Source organism: Setaria viridis, chromosome 5 (genome assembly GCF_005286985.2).
Source record: "Setaria viridis chromosome 5, Setaria_viridis_v4.0, whole genome shotgun sequence".
Taxonomy (NCBI): domain Eukaryota; kingdom Viridiplantae; phylum Streptophyta; class Magnoliopsida; order Poales; family Poaceae; genus Setaria; species Setaria viridis.
In genome coordinates, this window is record NC_048267.2 from 32,186,316 (window position 1) to 32,199,956 (window position 13,641).

Genomic DNA, 13,641 nt, shown 5'->3' on the forward strand with positions numbered 1-13,641 from the left:
GAGGAATCAATCGTATTGTTTGATTAGCTACCACCCCATGGAAAGTTCGTGTACACGCGGGCAGGAATATGACGGGAAATAAAAGTAGAAATATTCATGATTCTTTTCCAAGCCGAGAACGAGGAGGACCCAGCTAGCCTCGATCCTACGCAACCCCACTCCCTCCTGCACCATGTGACGTCAACCGCTGCGTCACCCGATCCCTTCCCTTATCACAATTCACGATCACAATCACAGGGGGACGGACGCTTACGCTGTGCAATGGCCGCGACAGCAGCGGAGATTAACTCTTAATTACTGATGATGACGATCCGTCCAAAGGGGAGGAGAGGAGACGGGATTCGCCGTTCTTTTCGTTCCTGCTGCTCTCGCATCGTATGTCATCTCGACCCCATTATCCAGGTACTGTTTCCACGGAAAGCAGCGTAGTTTATTAGGCCGGCAGCTTACGTGGGAACAGGGTTATTGATTAGCTGTGTGCCTTTCCGAGATTGGAGAGCAAGTTAGCCTGACTAGCTGATTCGTAGTTCACCAACCGATAGGCGCTTTTACTTTATATATATTTGGCACGCAAGAAACTGGTCCCTCTATATATCACAAAATATAAGCAATTTTACTTTTATTTAAGTCAAATTATATTAAGTTTGATAAAATTTATAAAAGAGTATCAACATCTACTGTACATAAAAAAGTTTAATATGCAAATATATTTTTGTGACTGAACCAATACTATTTTAATGCCCGAAACATTATTATTATTCCTTTTATAAACTTAATTGTCAGATTGAAGGAAGTTTGTATTATGATAAAATTAAAAATTCTTATATTTTAAGACATACTCCCTCCGTCCCAAATTGTAGATCGTTTTGGTTTTTCTAAGTGCATAGATGTTTGTATGCACCTAAATATAGTGTATGTCTAGATGCATATAAACATCTATGAATCGGGTCTGTTCGCTTCAGCTTATTCAGCCGGCTTATCAGCCACCAAACAGTGTTTTTCTCTCACAATAAATCAGCCGTTTCGGCTTTTCAGCCGGCTTATAAGCTGAAGCGAACATGCCCCTAGAAAAGTCAAAACGACTTACAATTTGAAACGGAGGGAGTAGGAAGCAATAAGCAGGTGGATGAAAGTAGGAAGAAATAAGCAGGTGATTCTTCATCCAGAGTTCTTCGCCGTTGTTGGAGCACAGGCTAATTCATGGAATCTCATTGCCTCTAAAAACCAAGACATTTTGATACTAGAAATCCTTAGAAATCATAAAAAAAATCAAGAATTTTCTCCTTTGGTACTAATTGTAGAATAAGAGGTTTATTTTCTCATCAAAATTATTTGTAACTTTCTTTAAAAAGCTAGTTGTAACAATACATACTATTGACTACACGCCCTTGAATGAGCTAGCAACGAGACAAACGACAGGTTTGCGCTTTTCATAAAATGGACCGGGTCTGATGATCCATAGGCCAAAGGGTGTCCCTTGCTGGCAAGCTAGACTCGATGTTGACTTCAAATATATCATAATACAAACATTATACTACTCCATGCTGGTTTGACAAAGAAGGCCCACGTACTTGTTCGTGCGCACAAAAGCTCCACACGTCACTTCGAGTTTACTTACTGCATAAATCAAGAGATTTCACATCCTAGAGGTCACGTACGTGCTGCGATCAGAGACAGCCTCCCAAAGCACGGTGGCATGATTGGACAAGACGGATGGAGAGCTGATGCATGCATGGCGGAAAAAATCAGGCCTCGGCCTAACTTGGACTGGCCGGCGCGTCACCTCGAGCGCATTAGCTTTACATTCCCGGATAGGGCCACACGTACGTACGCTGCATCACGTATTCGTTGCATCTGTTCAAGGTTTCTTTTTTTTTCTTTTATTTCTTCTTTTGGCGAAGAACGTGAACATCCTGGCATGCATTTTATAGTACACGTTTTTCTCACTGGTTTTGGCGATTTGGTCACCACCAAGAAGGAATTGTATGCTTTTGAAAGGTCAGTCGGTCAGTGTAGAATTATCTCCCTTGTCCCATCTCAGTTGGAAGCAAAAACAAAACAAAAAAACAAAAAAAAACAAAAACGAAGAGGATTATCTTGTGGTCAGGCTCACGGGGATCGCCCGTATCCGCGCGGCAGCGCAAGTTGAGCAAGCCCCGGCGCTTTTTGCAGCTGGGTAGACGTCACTTACACACAACACAAAAACCAGAAGAGAGCGACAATGTCAACGCCCAGCCAAAAAGATAAGCACACACCACACAGCCCCGCAAGTTCACCGCCCTCTGGCTGGCACATGTCGGCCTCCGAGCCAGATACTACCAGCACCAATCTCCCTCCCCCCGCCCCCCCTCACCTAGTACTTTCCGTGTTGCTTAGCGACTAAACAAGGCGCTTTGCCCCCCCTGCTTGAGTCCGCTCCACACAAGAATCATATCACTCCCCCACATGAGACCAATCCGTTTTATTCCAAGAAAAAGCTGCGACCCCGAAAGTCAACCGATTATGATAACCGGAGAAAATCACCAAGGTCAACACGACGAGATGCTGGCTGGCGCCAGGCGGCAACCAAAAAGTTGCAGCCGGAGCGGAGCAGCCACTGTTTCCGGGGGAGGGATCTCTCGCTCGCGCCCGGAAACCCTGGTGCGGCCAAATCCCCGGGCCACATGACGGGCACATTTCTCAGCGTTTCCGCGTGATATTTTTTTTTCCCGGGCGCGCCATGCCACGGTCCATGCTTCCACTCCAGGCTCCAGCCTACCAGCCAGACCTTCCAATCCGATCTTTAAAAAGGTTGCGGGGGCCGGGGGGTGGTGAAGTGAGGGAGGAGCCCATATCCGCGCATGATCCATCCGCCCACATGCCGTATTAGTAGTAGCGAGCGGCCAGCGGGCGGTCACGCAAAGAAGTCAGGCGTGTGAAGCAAAGTGAGAGGGCGCGGAGAGGCGATGACCGTCTCCACCCCCGCTCCCCGTGTATAAAAGGCGGCGGCGCCGTCCCCTACCCACCCGCGGCCCCGCTAGCTGCTCGAGCTCAACCCATCCACCACCCCCCATGGCCAACCTCCCCGACGCGGACGCCGCGGGGTTCAAGCTCTTCGGCAAGGTCATCCAGCCCCCCGACGCGCACCGCGCCGCGGAGGAGGGCGCGGGCGCGCCTCCTCCTCCTCCTCCGCCGCCGCAGCCGCCAACCCCGACGCCGACGATGGCGGTTCTGCCTCCCGCTCCGCCCCAGTCCCCGCCGCCGCCGCCGCCGCCTCTTCAGCTGCAGGCGGCCGGCGCCGGCGCGGCGGCCGGGGGCACGGGCGACCCGCTGCCGTGCCCGCGGTGCGGGAGCCGGGAGACCAAGTTCTGCTACTTCAACAACTACAACGTGCGGCAGCCGCGCCACCTCTGCCGCTCGTGCCGCCGCTACTGGACGGCCGGCGGCGCGCTCCGCCGCGTGGCCTCCGCGTCCCCGGGCCGCCGCCGGCCGCGCCCCACCGCCCGATCGGCCGCCGCAATCGCGACCGCGTCCTCCGCCTCCGCCGCCGCCGCCGAGGAGGGGGGCGGGGAGCGTTGACCCGGCTGTCGTAAGGGGGCACCGTACCGGGCTTGCCCCGCTCGCTCGAGGCTTCCTCCCCGCGTGACGCCGTGGCGTGATGCCGCGCGCCCGGGCCCACGCCTCAGTGACGGGCCGGCCGGCCGGCGCGCGGCCGCCTGCGTGGGGACCCCGCGCCTCGTCGTCGCCCTTTTCACACGTAGCCCCCTCCTCGCCTTTTGGTTTTATTAGATTCTATTTTTTATACCAATTTTAGGATTCTTTTGGTGGCCAAAAGGATGCGGCCGGCCAGCTGCGAGAGAGAGTTACTGTAGTAGGCAGTTAAAAAGTGAGTTATGAATGTACACTAGTGTACTGCTGCTGGTGCTACTGTAAAATTCGGCAACGGTTGAAATGGTGACTCGGAGGTGTGGCAGATTCAGCCATGGAACTGGAAGGATCATCATCTTGTTGGGTTCACGTGTTTTTACCCTGTGCGGCGCAGTCAGTTATTGCTAGTATGTGCAGGTGACATTCAATGAATGGATCATGTGAAATCTGTGACGACATTCAGCTGCAGGTTGATGTAGATCTGGAAACTTGAATGGAATCGGAAGGAAGTAGGTAGAAGGCTATAAGCTGTTGTTATCAGGCTCTTTTTGGAATAAATGATCTTGTGTGGAGTTCTGAGAAATGGTCGTTGGTTCTAATTTTCTGAACAAGCCTCGAGTTGTGCGAATGGAATTGTTCCAAGAAAAGGTAAGCCTTGTATTTCCTCTCTCAGCCCAAAACCTTGATGACAGTGCTGCCACAGTTCAGATGCCCTTTCCTGGTAGTGGAGGTGAACGCTTTACGGTCAGCCAGTCATTGCCGTTTAGTTGTTCTTGTCAACGTTAAGCATTGCTTACATTAGGACCGGTCTACCAGATCCTCCATGATTTGTAAAATAGCAGCCCCAAAGTTCAGGTGTCATTTCCAAACAAGTTATGTCTTGTGCAAGTCCAAGTGTGAATACTCCTACTAAATAGTGCATTTTGTCTGTAAGGTGCGCAATGTCAAGATTTAACTATCAATTTTTTTATTTTTATAATGTAAATTTTATATGGTTGGATTCATAATCAAAATATACTATACAATGATCATAAATTTATAATCATAAACAATATAGTATAAAATAAATGAATTGTCAAAGTATGGTTTGAAAGACCGTGTAAACAAAAAAGGAGGGAGTACTTACCTAGCTCGCAAGTGACAGGTACACATACCACAGTCCGGACAGTATATGGACATTTGCCATGAACACGAGGAGTTTCTCAATGGTTTTTGCATTTGTAAGGCCCGATTTTCTTTAAACAAGTATACTGGCAGACTGCATTATTTACATTCAGTTGTGGTGTATACTGTATACCATTTAATTTGTTCGTCCTGCTATCTGCTGTCATTGTGATAAAGTTTCCATGTTGTAAATTTGTACATTGATGATCTACGTGTTAACAACATGGAATGAATGTGGTACCACCTTAATAGTAGAATATTTGTGTAAAATATGTGGTTAAGCGCTAAAAGTTTTCAGATGGCATCCTCAATGAGCATCTCATCTACTTGGTGTCGACGTCAGATCAGATTCTTCCAAACCAACCTGTAAAATAGAACATTTGGATCAGGGTAAACAGAAGAGGTTGTACTTCTTTTTCATTTCATATGGTGCAAAATCACGCATGCCTACAGCAATGCTGCTTCAAGGACGGCTACGAGAATAAATCTTTACAGTTCTTCCGTGGTCAGAGTCACATGCATCAGCTGGGTGTACAGCTCGTTGAAATTTAAAACCACTGTCAGACAGCAAAATTGAGATTCTGAATAGGTGTCTGCTGCTTCAAGTCTAGGGTCATGCACTTTCAAGGGCATCATGAGGTGAGGACACAATAAATGAACATCCTTTAATGGTCAGAATCACATGCATTAGCAGCAATCATACTAGAAACAACTTAAAAGAAAAACTGTTTGGTGTTTCCCTTTTTGGGGTCAATTTATTATCTGTCTGGGTTTGACTCTTTTTTATATATAATGTAAAGATATCCTGCTTCCTGTTTTAAAAAAATAAAGGAAAAAAGAAGAGAAACTGTTGTTGACATGAACATAGGAAATATTGCTATCATGCTGAATAAAGGAAGATTGGTACCTTACTATCTGATTGACCAATGGCCAATCTTCCCTCAGTGCGTAGGGTAAGACCTTTATTTTCTATTCACCAGGACTGTTCAAACTTCACGTTTTTCAACTGCAGGTATCGAATCTTGAATTGCTTGAGCGAATGTAGCAATCTTGTAGGTAAAAAATCCAACAAGCATTGGTATCAACTCCAGGTGCATGAAGCCATAGTCTGGAACTAATATCCTGAACCAGAATAGAAAGAACATACATAATTATAGAAAACACTTCCTTTCCCATAATCTGAATCAATAATAAAATTTACTGAGAATTTTATCTGCTTACCCATTCCATCTGTTATACATCATCACAAGTACCACTGGAATAAGCAATCTTGGTTGTGCAGCAGCACTCCTGCATGCATGCCATAACAAATTGAAGGGTTGACTCTATCACAAATATGATTTAGAAGCTGCATAGCATTTAGTGTAGATCTGCAGCATCCTCTTGTACATATGCAGGATAAAGAATACAGCAGCCATAATGTGATAAACAAATAATCATTTTATAAGGGAATTGACTTCAGATGGATATTCAGATGATGAGAACCATCAGTTTTTTTTTCACGATCTTTGGTTAAACCCTACAAGATGACATATTTCTAACTTAAAAGCATCGCATTCTGTTTTGTCTGCATGAAAATAAGCTGCTGAAACCTTATGGATCAAGCAAAAACAGGTCCTTGATTCATCAACCAAAATGTGGTGTGTTGGGTCACAACTAGAAGGTATTATCTGGACTGCATCTCCAGGATCTATCTCGAGATTGAAGCATGGATCTACAAAAGATCTCAAATGAAAAAAGATCTTTTGCTTGTATGTTCATTTAAGTGTCCAAGGTTATCGAATACATTAGTTCTATCTGAAGAAGTTGAACATGAATAACCTTCAACTTTGAAAAAGGAACGGAAGACCTGTAGAATGGTATCAGAAAGTACATTTAGCATAGAGTAGCAGCCACAAACTAAACCTAATTCAGAGTAAATTTTATTTGAGCACCTATCTGCAGAACCAATTGGTGAAATAAGTAAACTAAACCTAAGTTTGAGTAAATTTTATCTGAGCACCTGTCTGCAAACACAATTTGTGAAATAAGTAGACTAAACCTAAGTCTGAGTAGAATTTATTCGAGCACCTATCTGCAAACACAATTTGTGAAATAAGTAAATAACAAAAGAGAACATACTTGACAGTTTCTCCAGTCCCACCAGCTAGGGAATCTACGCTGGTTCCAAGCATGCGGAGGTACACCAATGATCCAATCAACCCTGCACCAAAGCTGAAGAGTAACTGCTGTCAGTTGAAGCAAATGATAAAATCAATCCTAGACTGGAAGTGGTAAAGCAAAAAAAGCCACTTTCCGACTTTATCTCTACATAAGCAAGAAAGTTAAAAAACTAATACCTAACAGCAATTTCAGGAGAGTATGAAACATAAGCAGAGACTACACCAACACCACCAATGCCTAAAGTGAGCAGCTGCAATCTTTGTTTCAACTGCGAAACATCAAAATTATCAGTAAAAAAGACCAATAGATAATCTATGCATATTTCAAGATCTCATAATACCAATATGAGCTATAAAAGATTTGCACATGCAACTCCCTAATGTAGATCATGTGGAGGAAAATGACTTAAGGATATATACCTTTAGGTAGTCCTCTCTGGCCCTAGCTGCCAATTCCTTAGGGTCCCCTTGCTGCACTCTTGACTTGGACTCCCTTAGTATAACATCCTAAATTGGGCCAAAAGAACGAATACCAATACTTATGAAAGAAGTAAACAAAATAATACCATAGCAACTAATAGTTGTAAGTCGTTACATCACGCATCCTGAAGGATCTAGAGCAACCAACAAATCAGTTCAGGGATTGTAGCGACTTACGCTGCCACCAGTAGCTGCCTTGGCTGCTCTGTCCCACTTAGCCTGCTCCCGGCGAGTCGGGACTAGCCTCCATCTTGCAGAGGTGGCACCATTCACAGCCTACCAGATTCCACAAACTTAACTTATCACTATCCCCAGTAGACAAAAGGAGGTTCACAACTAAAGGAATTGATTCAAGCAAAGTGAAATCTCACCTCAGCACCAATGGCCCGGCCTCTCCTGGCAGCCTCAACCTGCGTTTGAAGGATTGGCCTGGTCGGCGCTTGAAGCTCCTTGCTCAGGTCAACCTCCACACTACAAAACATACTCCTCGATCATTCATCCTTGCAGAACAATTGTCGAACACCAAAGGATGGGGACAGAGAATTGATTGATAACCAGGCAAGTCGAGATAAGACAAGAACCTGTCAAGGCTCATGGCACGGTTGATGCTCAGAAATCCTGACTCCTCCTCGTCCACCTGCTCAACCGAATTACTTTTTAGAAGCCTAATATCTGAGCTCGAGCTCGAGCTCGATAAAATAAATTGAAACAAATGAGACCACGCAGGCCGGTCTAGTCGCTGAATGGAACTGCAATTAGCCACAAACAAACTATAGTCTATGGGCGCGAGGGGGATGACGCGGGGTACACACCGGGGAACGGCGGGTGATTGTGGGTTCCGCGGCAGCGCCGCCGTTGGCGATGACGCGCTCCATGTGGGGGAGGAAGTCCTTGTTCCAGATGAAGTCGTCGGTGTTGCCCACGGGGTCGCGGTCCTCCTTCCCCCACCAGTACTTGCGCGGCTTGATGGTGGCCGGCCCGCCGCCGTACTCCCCGGGCTCCATTCCCGTCGACCACTTCTGCGGCTTCTTCTTCGGCAGGATCACCTTCACAGGCCTCCGCCCCGCGGCCTCCGACGCTGCCGCCTCGCCCGAGGCCGCCGAGGCGCGCGGCGGCCGCACCGCCGCGGCGCGGGTGGAGGAGGCGACGGCGAGCAGCGGCATGGCCGGGGGGAGGGGCTCGCAGGAAAATATCTCGGCGGGGGAACGGGGGAGAGCGGAGTGGGGTGGAAGCGGCAGAGCGGAGCGGACCAGTGGCAGCCGAGAGAGTGATCCTGAACGCGGACGGGTGAACGGGAGACTGGCGTCGTGGCGTTGGCGGGCGCTGTGGGGGTGGGGCCGCGTCCTCGGGTATTTCCCCTTTTCATATTCGCCCCTCGTTTTTTTTAAACGCATTCGCCCCAAGTGAATTCTTCCTTCGTGTTGTTTATGTGGCGAATGAAGGATCTCATGCGTATTGGTGCCTAGAGATGGAGGACCTCCCCCGCACATACAAAATGGTTTGTTTTTTAGATATAAAAAGAGAGTTGAAGTTTCGCTTGGAACACGAGATTTCCCGTCAATTTCGTACAAGTGATCTGCAGAAACGCAGTTCAATTCCAACAGGAAGAAGAGATTTTTCTGGTCTGGTTTTAGAATGTGCAAGCCTCGCTTAGAATATAGAAATTTCCATCGATCCCATATCGGTAATTTACATGACGGAACTCTATTCAATCTCAAAGAACTCGACACCAACAGATATATATGAATGTAAAGAGATAGTCTCACACCAACATATGCATGAATGAAAGAGATAAAAACAATGAGTTTGGCTTCTCTTTTACCCGTGAGCCACTTTGCATTTCGAAAATATTCCTTCTCAACTACTACATTTCTAGGATATACTATACATAAAGGTCATTGGGGTAACGTGTATAAATTGAATTCCTCTACGCAGTCAGGTTTCTCACGCCTTCATGTAGTCACACTTCTCACACCTCATCTTCTTAACTTCGGGATTTCACCTTTGTGCTAGATCCAGCTTCCAGCTTTGCGTCATCACCCTCGCGCTATGTAAAACCTCCAACTTCGTGGTGCTTGGTCTGTTCGTGGTACTTCAAGAGCTTGTAACCTTACGACGTCTTCACTTAGGTTCCATCCCTGAGTAAAGAGAAGAAAAGGTGATAGTTTGGTGCTCTAAACTAGCTCGGAGCGCTCAAGAGTTAGCTCAATTGGAGTTCGGTCATCAGCCAATAGTTGTCAGCTTTAAATCCCCAAAGTAACAAGGAATATGCGAGGGTACAAGTTTTATTACCAGAATAGCCTCCATAAGAAGTTGCGAGGTTAACCGATTTTTGTTTCTTGGTCCAGAAGTTGCGAGGTTAGAGGGTTTCTGACTACGACCGACGCTCGAGGTTGCTTAGTTTTTGGGCGATCCCCAACAATAGCCTCTCGTGGGCGAGGATCAACTCCGACAATCCGAACCCACGACAAAGGATCGCTCTATCAAAAAATATCACACTCGAGCGTCGGAGGAGATATGAGCCAACGGTTACTTTTTGCTTTTGACGTGTCGATTTCTGATTGGTTGACGCTTCGGCTTCGGTTCGAGTTTCGAGGCATTTCGCGCCCGTAAGCGTGCTTATAAAAGGTGGGGGTGTGAGTCGCTTGGGATTACCCTCGCGTCTTGTTGTGAGTTTGCGCGCTGTTTGTTGGTGCTTTAAGATTCGTGCTTCCTCTGCTGTTGTTGTTGATCTTGTAGCTTCGAAGGTATTGTCCTTGTCCGTATTTTTCATTCTTGCTTACCTCTCGCTGTATTGTTAGGTTCTAATTTACTGTTTATGTGTTGTTTTAGCTGGCTCAGATTATGCAAATGGCAAGGTTGATGACTTCCGAAGAACAAGTAGAACAAATGAGGCTTCATGGTGGCGCTGCCGAAGGACAAGAGGCTGACGAGGCTGGCGAGGTTTTGGTTTCTTGCATTAGTGACAGCGGAGAAGATCTTTCTAACATCGAGGCCAACCCTTCAGAGCTAATGGGTGGCAAGGATGATTTCCCTCCAACCCTGCGCTTTGGGCGGTCTTTGGTTTCAAAGAACACGATCGACTTCTACGTTAGCAAAGGGTATTTTCCCGAGGGTATTGCTAGGCCTTCCGGTGATGACCTCATGACGAAACCAAATATTGGCGAAGCTGTGGATAGATACGGTGCTAAACTTCATCATCTAACTCCTAACTCCTTCGTGGCACTTTCTAAGTTTTACTGGATTGAGCGCACGTTTGGAGGTGTCATCAACGTTGATGGTTTTGCAAGGTTGTTTGAGCTTCATGTGCAAAAGAAGAGGATCGAGTTTGATGATGAAGATGGTGTTTTTGGGACACAGTTTGGTTGTTGCACATTCACGACCCGAAGGAAGAACAAGAGAAATAAAATTTCCAGGGTCGAGCTCTCCATGGCGCAAAAGAATAGATGTGACGATGATTGGCTCAGATATTGGTTCTACATTAAGATGGACATGTCCGAGACTTCTGGCTATGGTCAGCCATTCTATCCCTTTTTAGCTCAATGTCCCCCTTGAATATTACAACTACTCCTCCATTCCAAAGGACAAAGGCTTTCCGAGTTTGCGAGGATGCCTTTGTTCTTGCTTGCTCGTCTATAGCTGGGCGAGATTTGGTTGAGGAATTTCTGGCAGCGGACATCTAGCCCCTTTCTAGTGGATGGGCACCAAAGGAAATTGTGATGAAGTCGGTATCGTGGTACCCTAGGCCAGTTCCTTTTCCTATATTTGTATTAAGCTTGCCAGAGGGAGCAAATGCCGGTATTTTTGTTGACAAGGTTGAGAGGCGGGCTGTGCATATTCTTGGGCCCTGCCATGAGAGCATTTTTTTGTCTGCTCGCAAGTTCGTTACGCACGGTCTCTGAGTGAACTGTGTTTTTTCATATATGGGTATAGAGGTCGAACCTTGTGTCAAACCTCACAAGGCCTCCAAGCGGATGCACGAGGTTGGTGTGACTGGTTCCATTGAGATCGGTGGGAATGTAGGTAAAGGGAAGAAGAAGAAACCTCAGGATTCAGCCTCTTTACCTATGGTTGAGGTCGGCAAGAGTCCAAGACCTCCAGCCTGGAAGCCCTTAAGAAGAAAAGCCTACTTGGTTAGGGCTCCTCTGCTGACCAGTAGCTAAATATTTTTGGCAAGAAACCTAGGGTTGCCAAGAGCTTTGCACCTTCAACACATGTGCCCGAAGCCACGAAACCAGAGCTCGAAGCTGCCGGAGCTCTTACTAGGTTAAAGTTGAAGAAATCTGGCAAAAAGACTGGGGCTAGAATTATCAGTGTCTTAGATGAGGATGGTGATGAAGGATTTTTGGATGAGGACTTGTCTTTGGCCTCGTCTTTGCCCCCTAGGGCTAAGGAGAGGTCTCCTCAAAAGGAGCTACACCTCGAGGCTGCTGTTGAGCCAGGTAAGAATATTATCAAATTTTCGCCTAAATTATGCCTTGTTGATTCCAGCGGTGCCCCTGTTAAGTTTTTGATTGAATTGCAAAATACTGTTGGTGCAACTGGAGAGGCGTATAGCGAGCCCTCGCTGCTTCTGAGAGTAGATCCTTTACCCGAGGGTTCTGCTTTGCCTCCGTCTATTGCCGACTACAACAAGGCTTTTGGCACCGCTCATAGGGAGAAATTATTGTGTGTTCATATGCCTGGGTCAGGTGAGGATGGTGACCCTTACAATCCACCGCTATTGTGGGGTTCTACGAACTCACTCTGTGCTGTAGATGAAACAGCAAAAGCAGCTTTGGGGAAGGCTCAGGCTGATATTGATGAGGTTCCTGAGGAGGGCGAGCTTGCCATGGAAAAAGATAAAGTTACTTAGGTCCCTACAATGTCTAAGCTTTCTGTTGAAGATGATGCTCGAGGCAGCGCATTTGACCTTGAGAGTTAGCATTTTGATTATTTCTTGATTTGTTTATTCTTTGTTTGCTTGCTTGCTTATATGTTGTTCTTCGTTTTGATAGAGTATCAGAAGTCTTTGCGGTGTTTTGATCCCGATCACTTGGCTAGGATAACAACTACCCTTGGATATAAGGTATTGTTTTGCAACTAACGAGGTTTCGGTGGTTTTATCATTTCATTCTTTTTCTCAGTTTTTATTTGTTTTTCGTTGTTCCTCTTTTTCTTGCTATAACTGCTAGAAAGGTAGCTGTTGAGAGGCTTTAAGAGAAGGAGAAAGACACACTTAGCCGTAGCACTAAGGTTCTGGAACTCGAGGTTGAAGTTGCGAGGCTAAAAAAGGAAAACAGTGCTTTAAATGATCTCAAGACTTCGTTTTCTGAGGGCAACGCTGATTTGAAAAAGAATAAGGAATTGCTTGTGAAAACATGCAGCGACCTTTTTTAGAGGGTGGAGAGCTTGGAGAAAGATTCACAAGATAATCTTGGCATTTTGGAGAAGTTGCGAAGTACCATAGAGAAGGATTCAACAACTATCTGATCTTTAAAGAAAGTTTGTGCTGAAAAAGACACGATGATTCTACGCTCGGCAAGAGCTTCGAGGACCAGAAAGTATTTTTTGATGCAACAGATTAGGCGCTGAAGACCAAATCTACACAAATTTACAATGGATACAAAGCTGCTTTAGCAGAGTTTGGTGCTAAGTCTCTTCCTTTCCACACCGAAAAGGGCACAAAGGAAATGTTCGATTGGATGGAGCAGGAGTTCGAGTATTTGCCTGGGGTTATTACCGGAGCTAGCGACTATGCTGCCTCTTTTTGCTGCGAGGGCATGCTCAAACTGCTGGAGAATGAGGGCTATTCTGACTTTCTTAAGTTTGGGGCGCATAGTTATCAGTTTCCCTTAGCCTCGGAGCTTGACATCCAAGAATATTAAAATTGTGAAGAAAAATTTATTAAGACAACTCCGAGCAGCTTCTGGGCGTGATCATGCAAGGCTAGTTGCCTAGGATCGACTTGTGAAGGTTTAAACTCTTACTTTTCTTGTTTTGGGCTGGCATCTTTTCTGGTTGTTTTCTAACTGGTACTGCTTTGAACAGGTCAAGGGAGAGGGCTCGAAGGAGGAAGGTGAAGCTAGTGGCTATTGGCAACACGAAGCATAGGCTTGAGGCTGGACTTAGGGTGTTGTAACATTTAGGACCATGAAATGAAACATTTGATGCCTGTAATATTTGGTGGTTGTAAACTTTTGGTGTAAATGATGGATGTTCGACCTTG

At 46.2% G+C, this 13,641-nt stretch overlaps 2 protein-coding genes across 3 annotated transcripts; one reads left to right on the plus strand and one right to left on the minus strand.

Annotated features, from left to right (window-relative positions):
* The first annotated feature begins 2,458 nt into the window (after positions 1–2,458).
* Positions 2,459–4,210, plus strand: LOC117857697 (uncharacterized). The gene has a single exon (XM_034740516.2). It carries the CDS (start codon positions 3,052–3,054, stop codon positions 3,556–3,558), a length of 507 nt encoding a protein of 168 aa, XP_034596407.1. The 5' UTR covers positions 2,459–3,051; the 3' UTR covers positions 3,559–4,210.
* Positions 4,211–4,825: 615 nt separating this feature from the next.
* LOC117857696 (protein CONSERVED ONLY IN THE GREEN LINEAGE 160, chloroplastic) lies at positions 4,826–8,680 on the minus strand. Of its 2 annotated transcripts, none has more exons than XM_034740515.2 (10): positions 8,246–8,659; positions 8,015–8,070; positions 7,805–7,904; positions 7,611–7,709; positions 7,374–7,460; positions 7,131–7,222; positions 6,913–7,005; positions 6,013–6,081; positions 5,699–5,913; positions 4,826–5,155 (listed from the first exon to the last, which is right to left on the minus strand). In XM_034740515.2, exons 1-9 carry the CDS (start codon positions 8,594–8,596, stop codon positions 5,778–5,780), a joined length of 1,083 nt encoding a protein of 360 aa, XP_034596406.1. In that variant the 5' UTR covers positions 8,597–8,659; the 3' UTR covers positions 4,826–5,155; positions 5,699–5,777. The 2 variants fall into 2 exon arrangements, with proteins under 2 accessions (XP_034596406.1, XP_072149749.1); XM_072293648.1 differs by lacking the exon at positions 4,826–5,155 and adding an exon at positions 6,613–6,640 and having other exon boundaries at positions 5,771–5,913; positions 8,246–8,680.
* Positions 8,681–13,641: the final 4,961 nt, after the last annotated feature.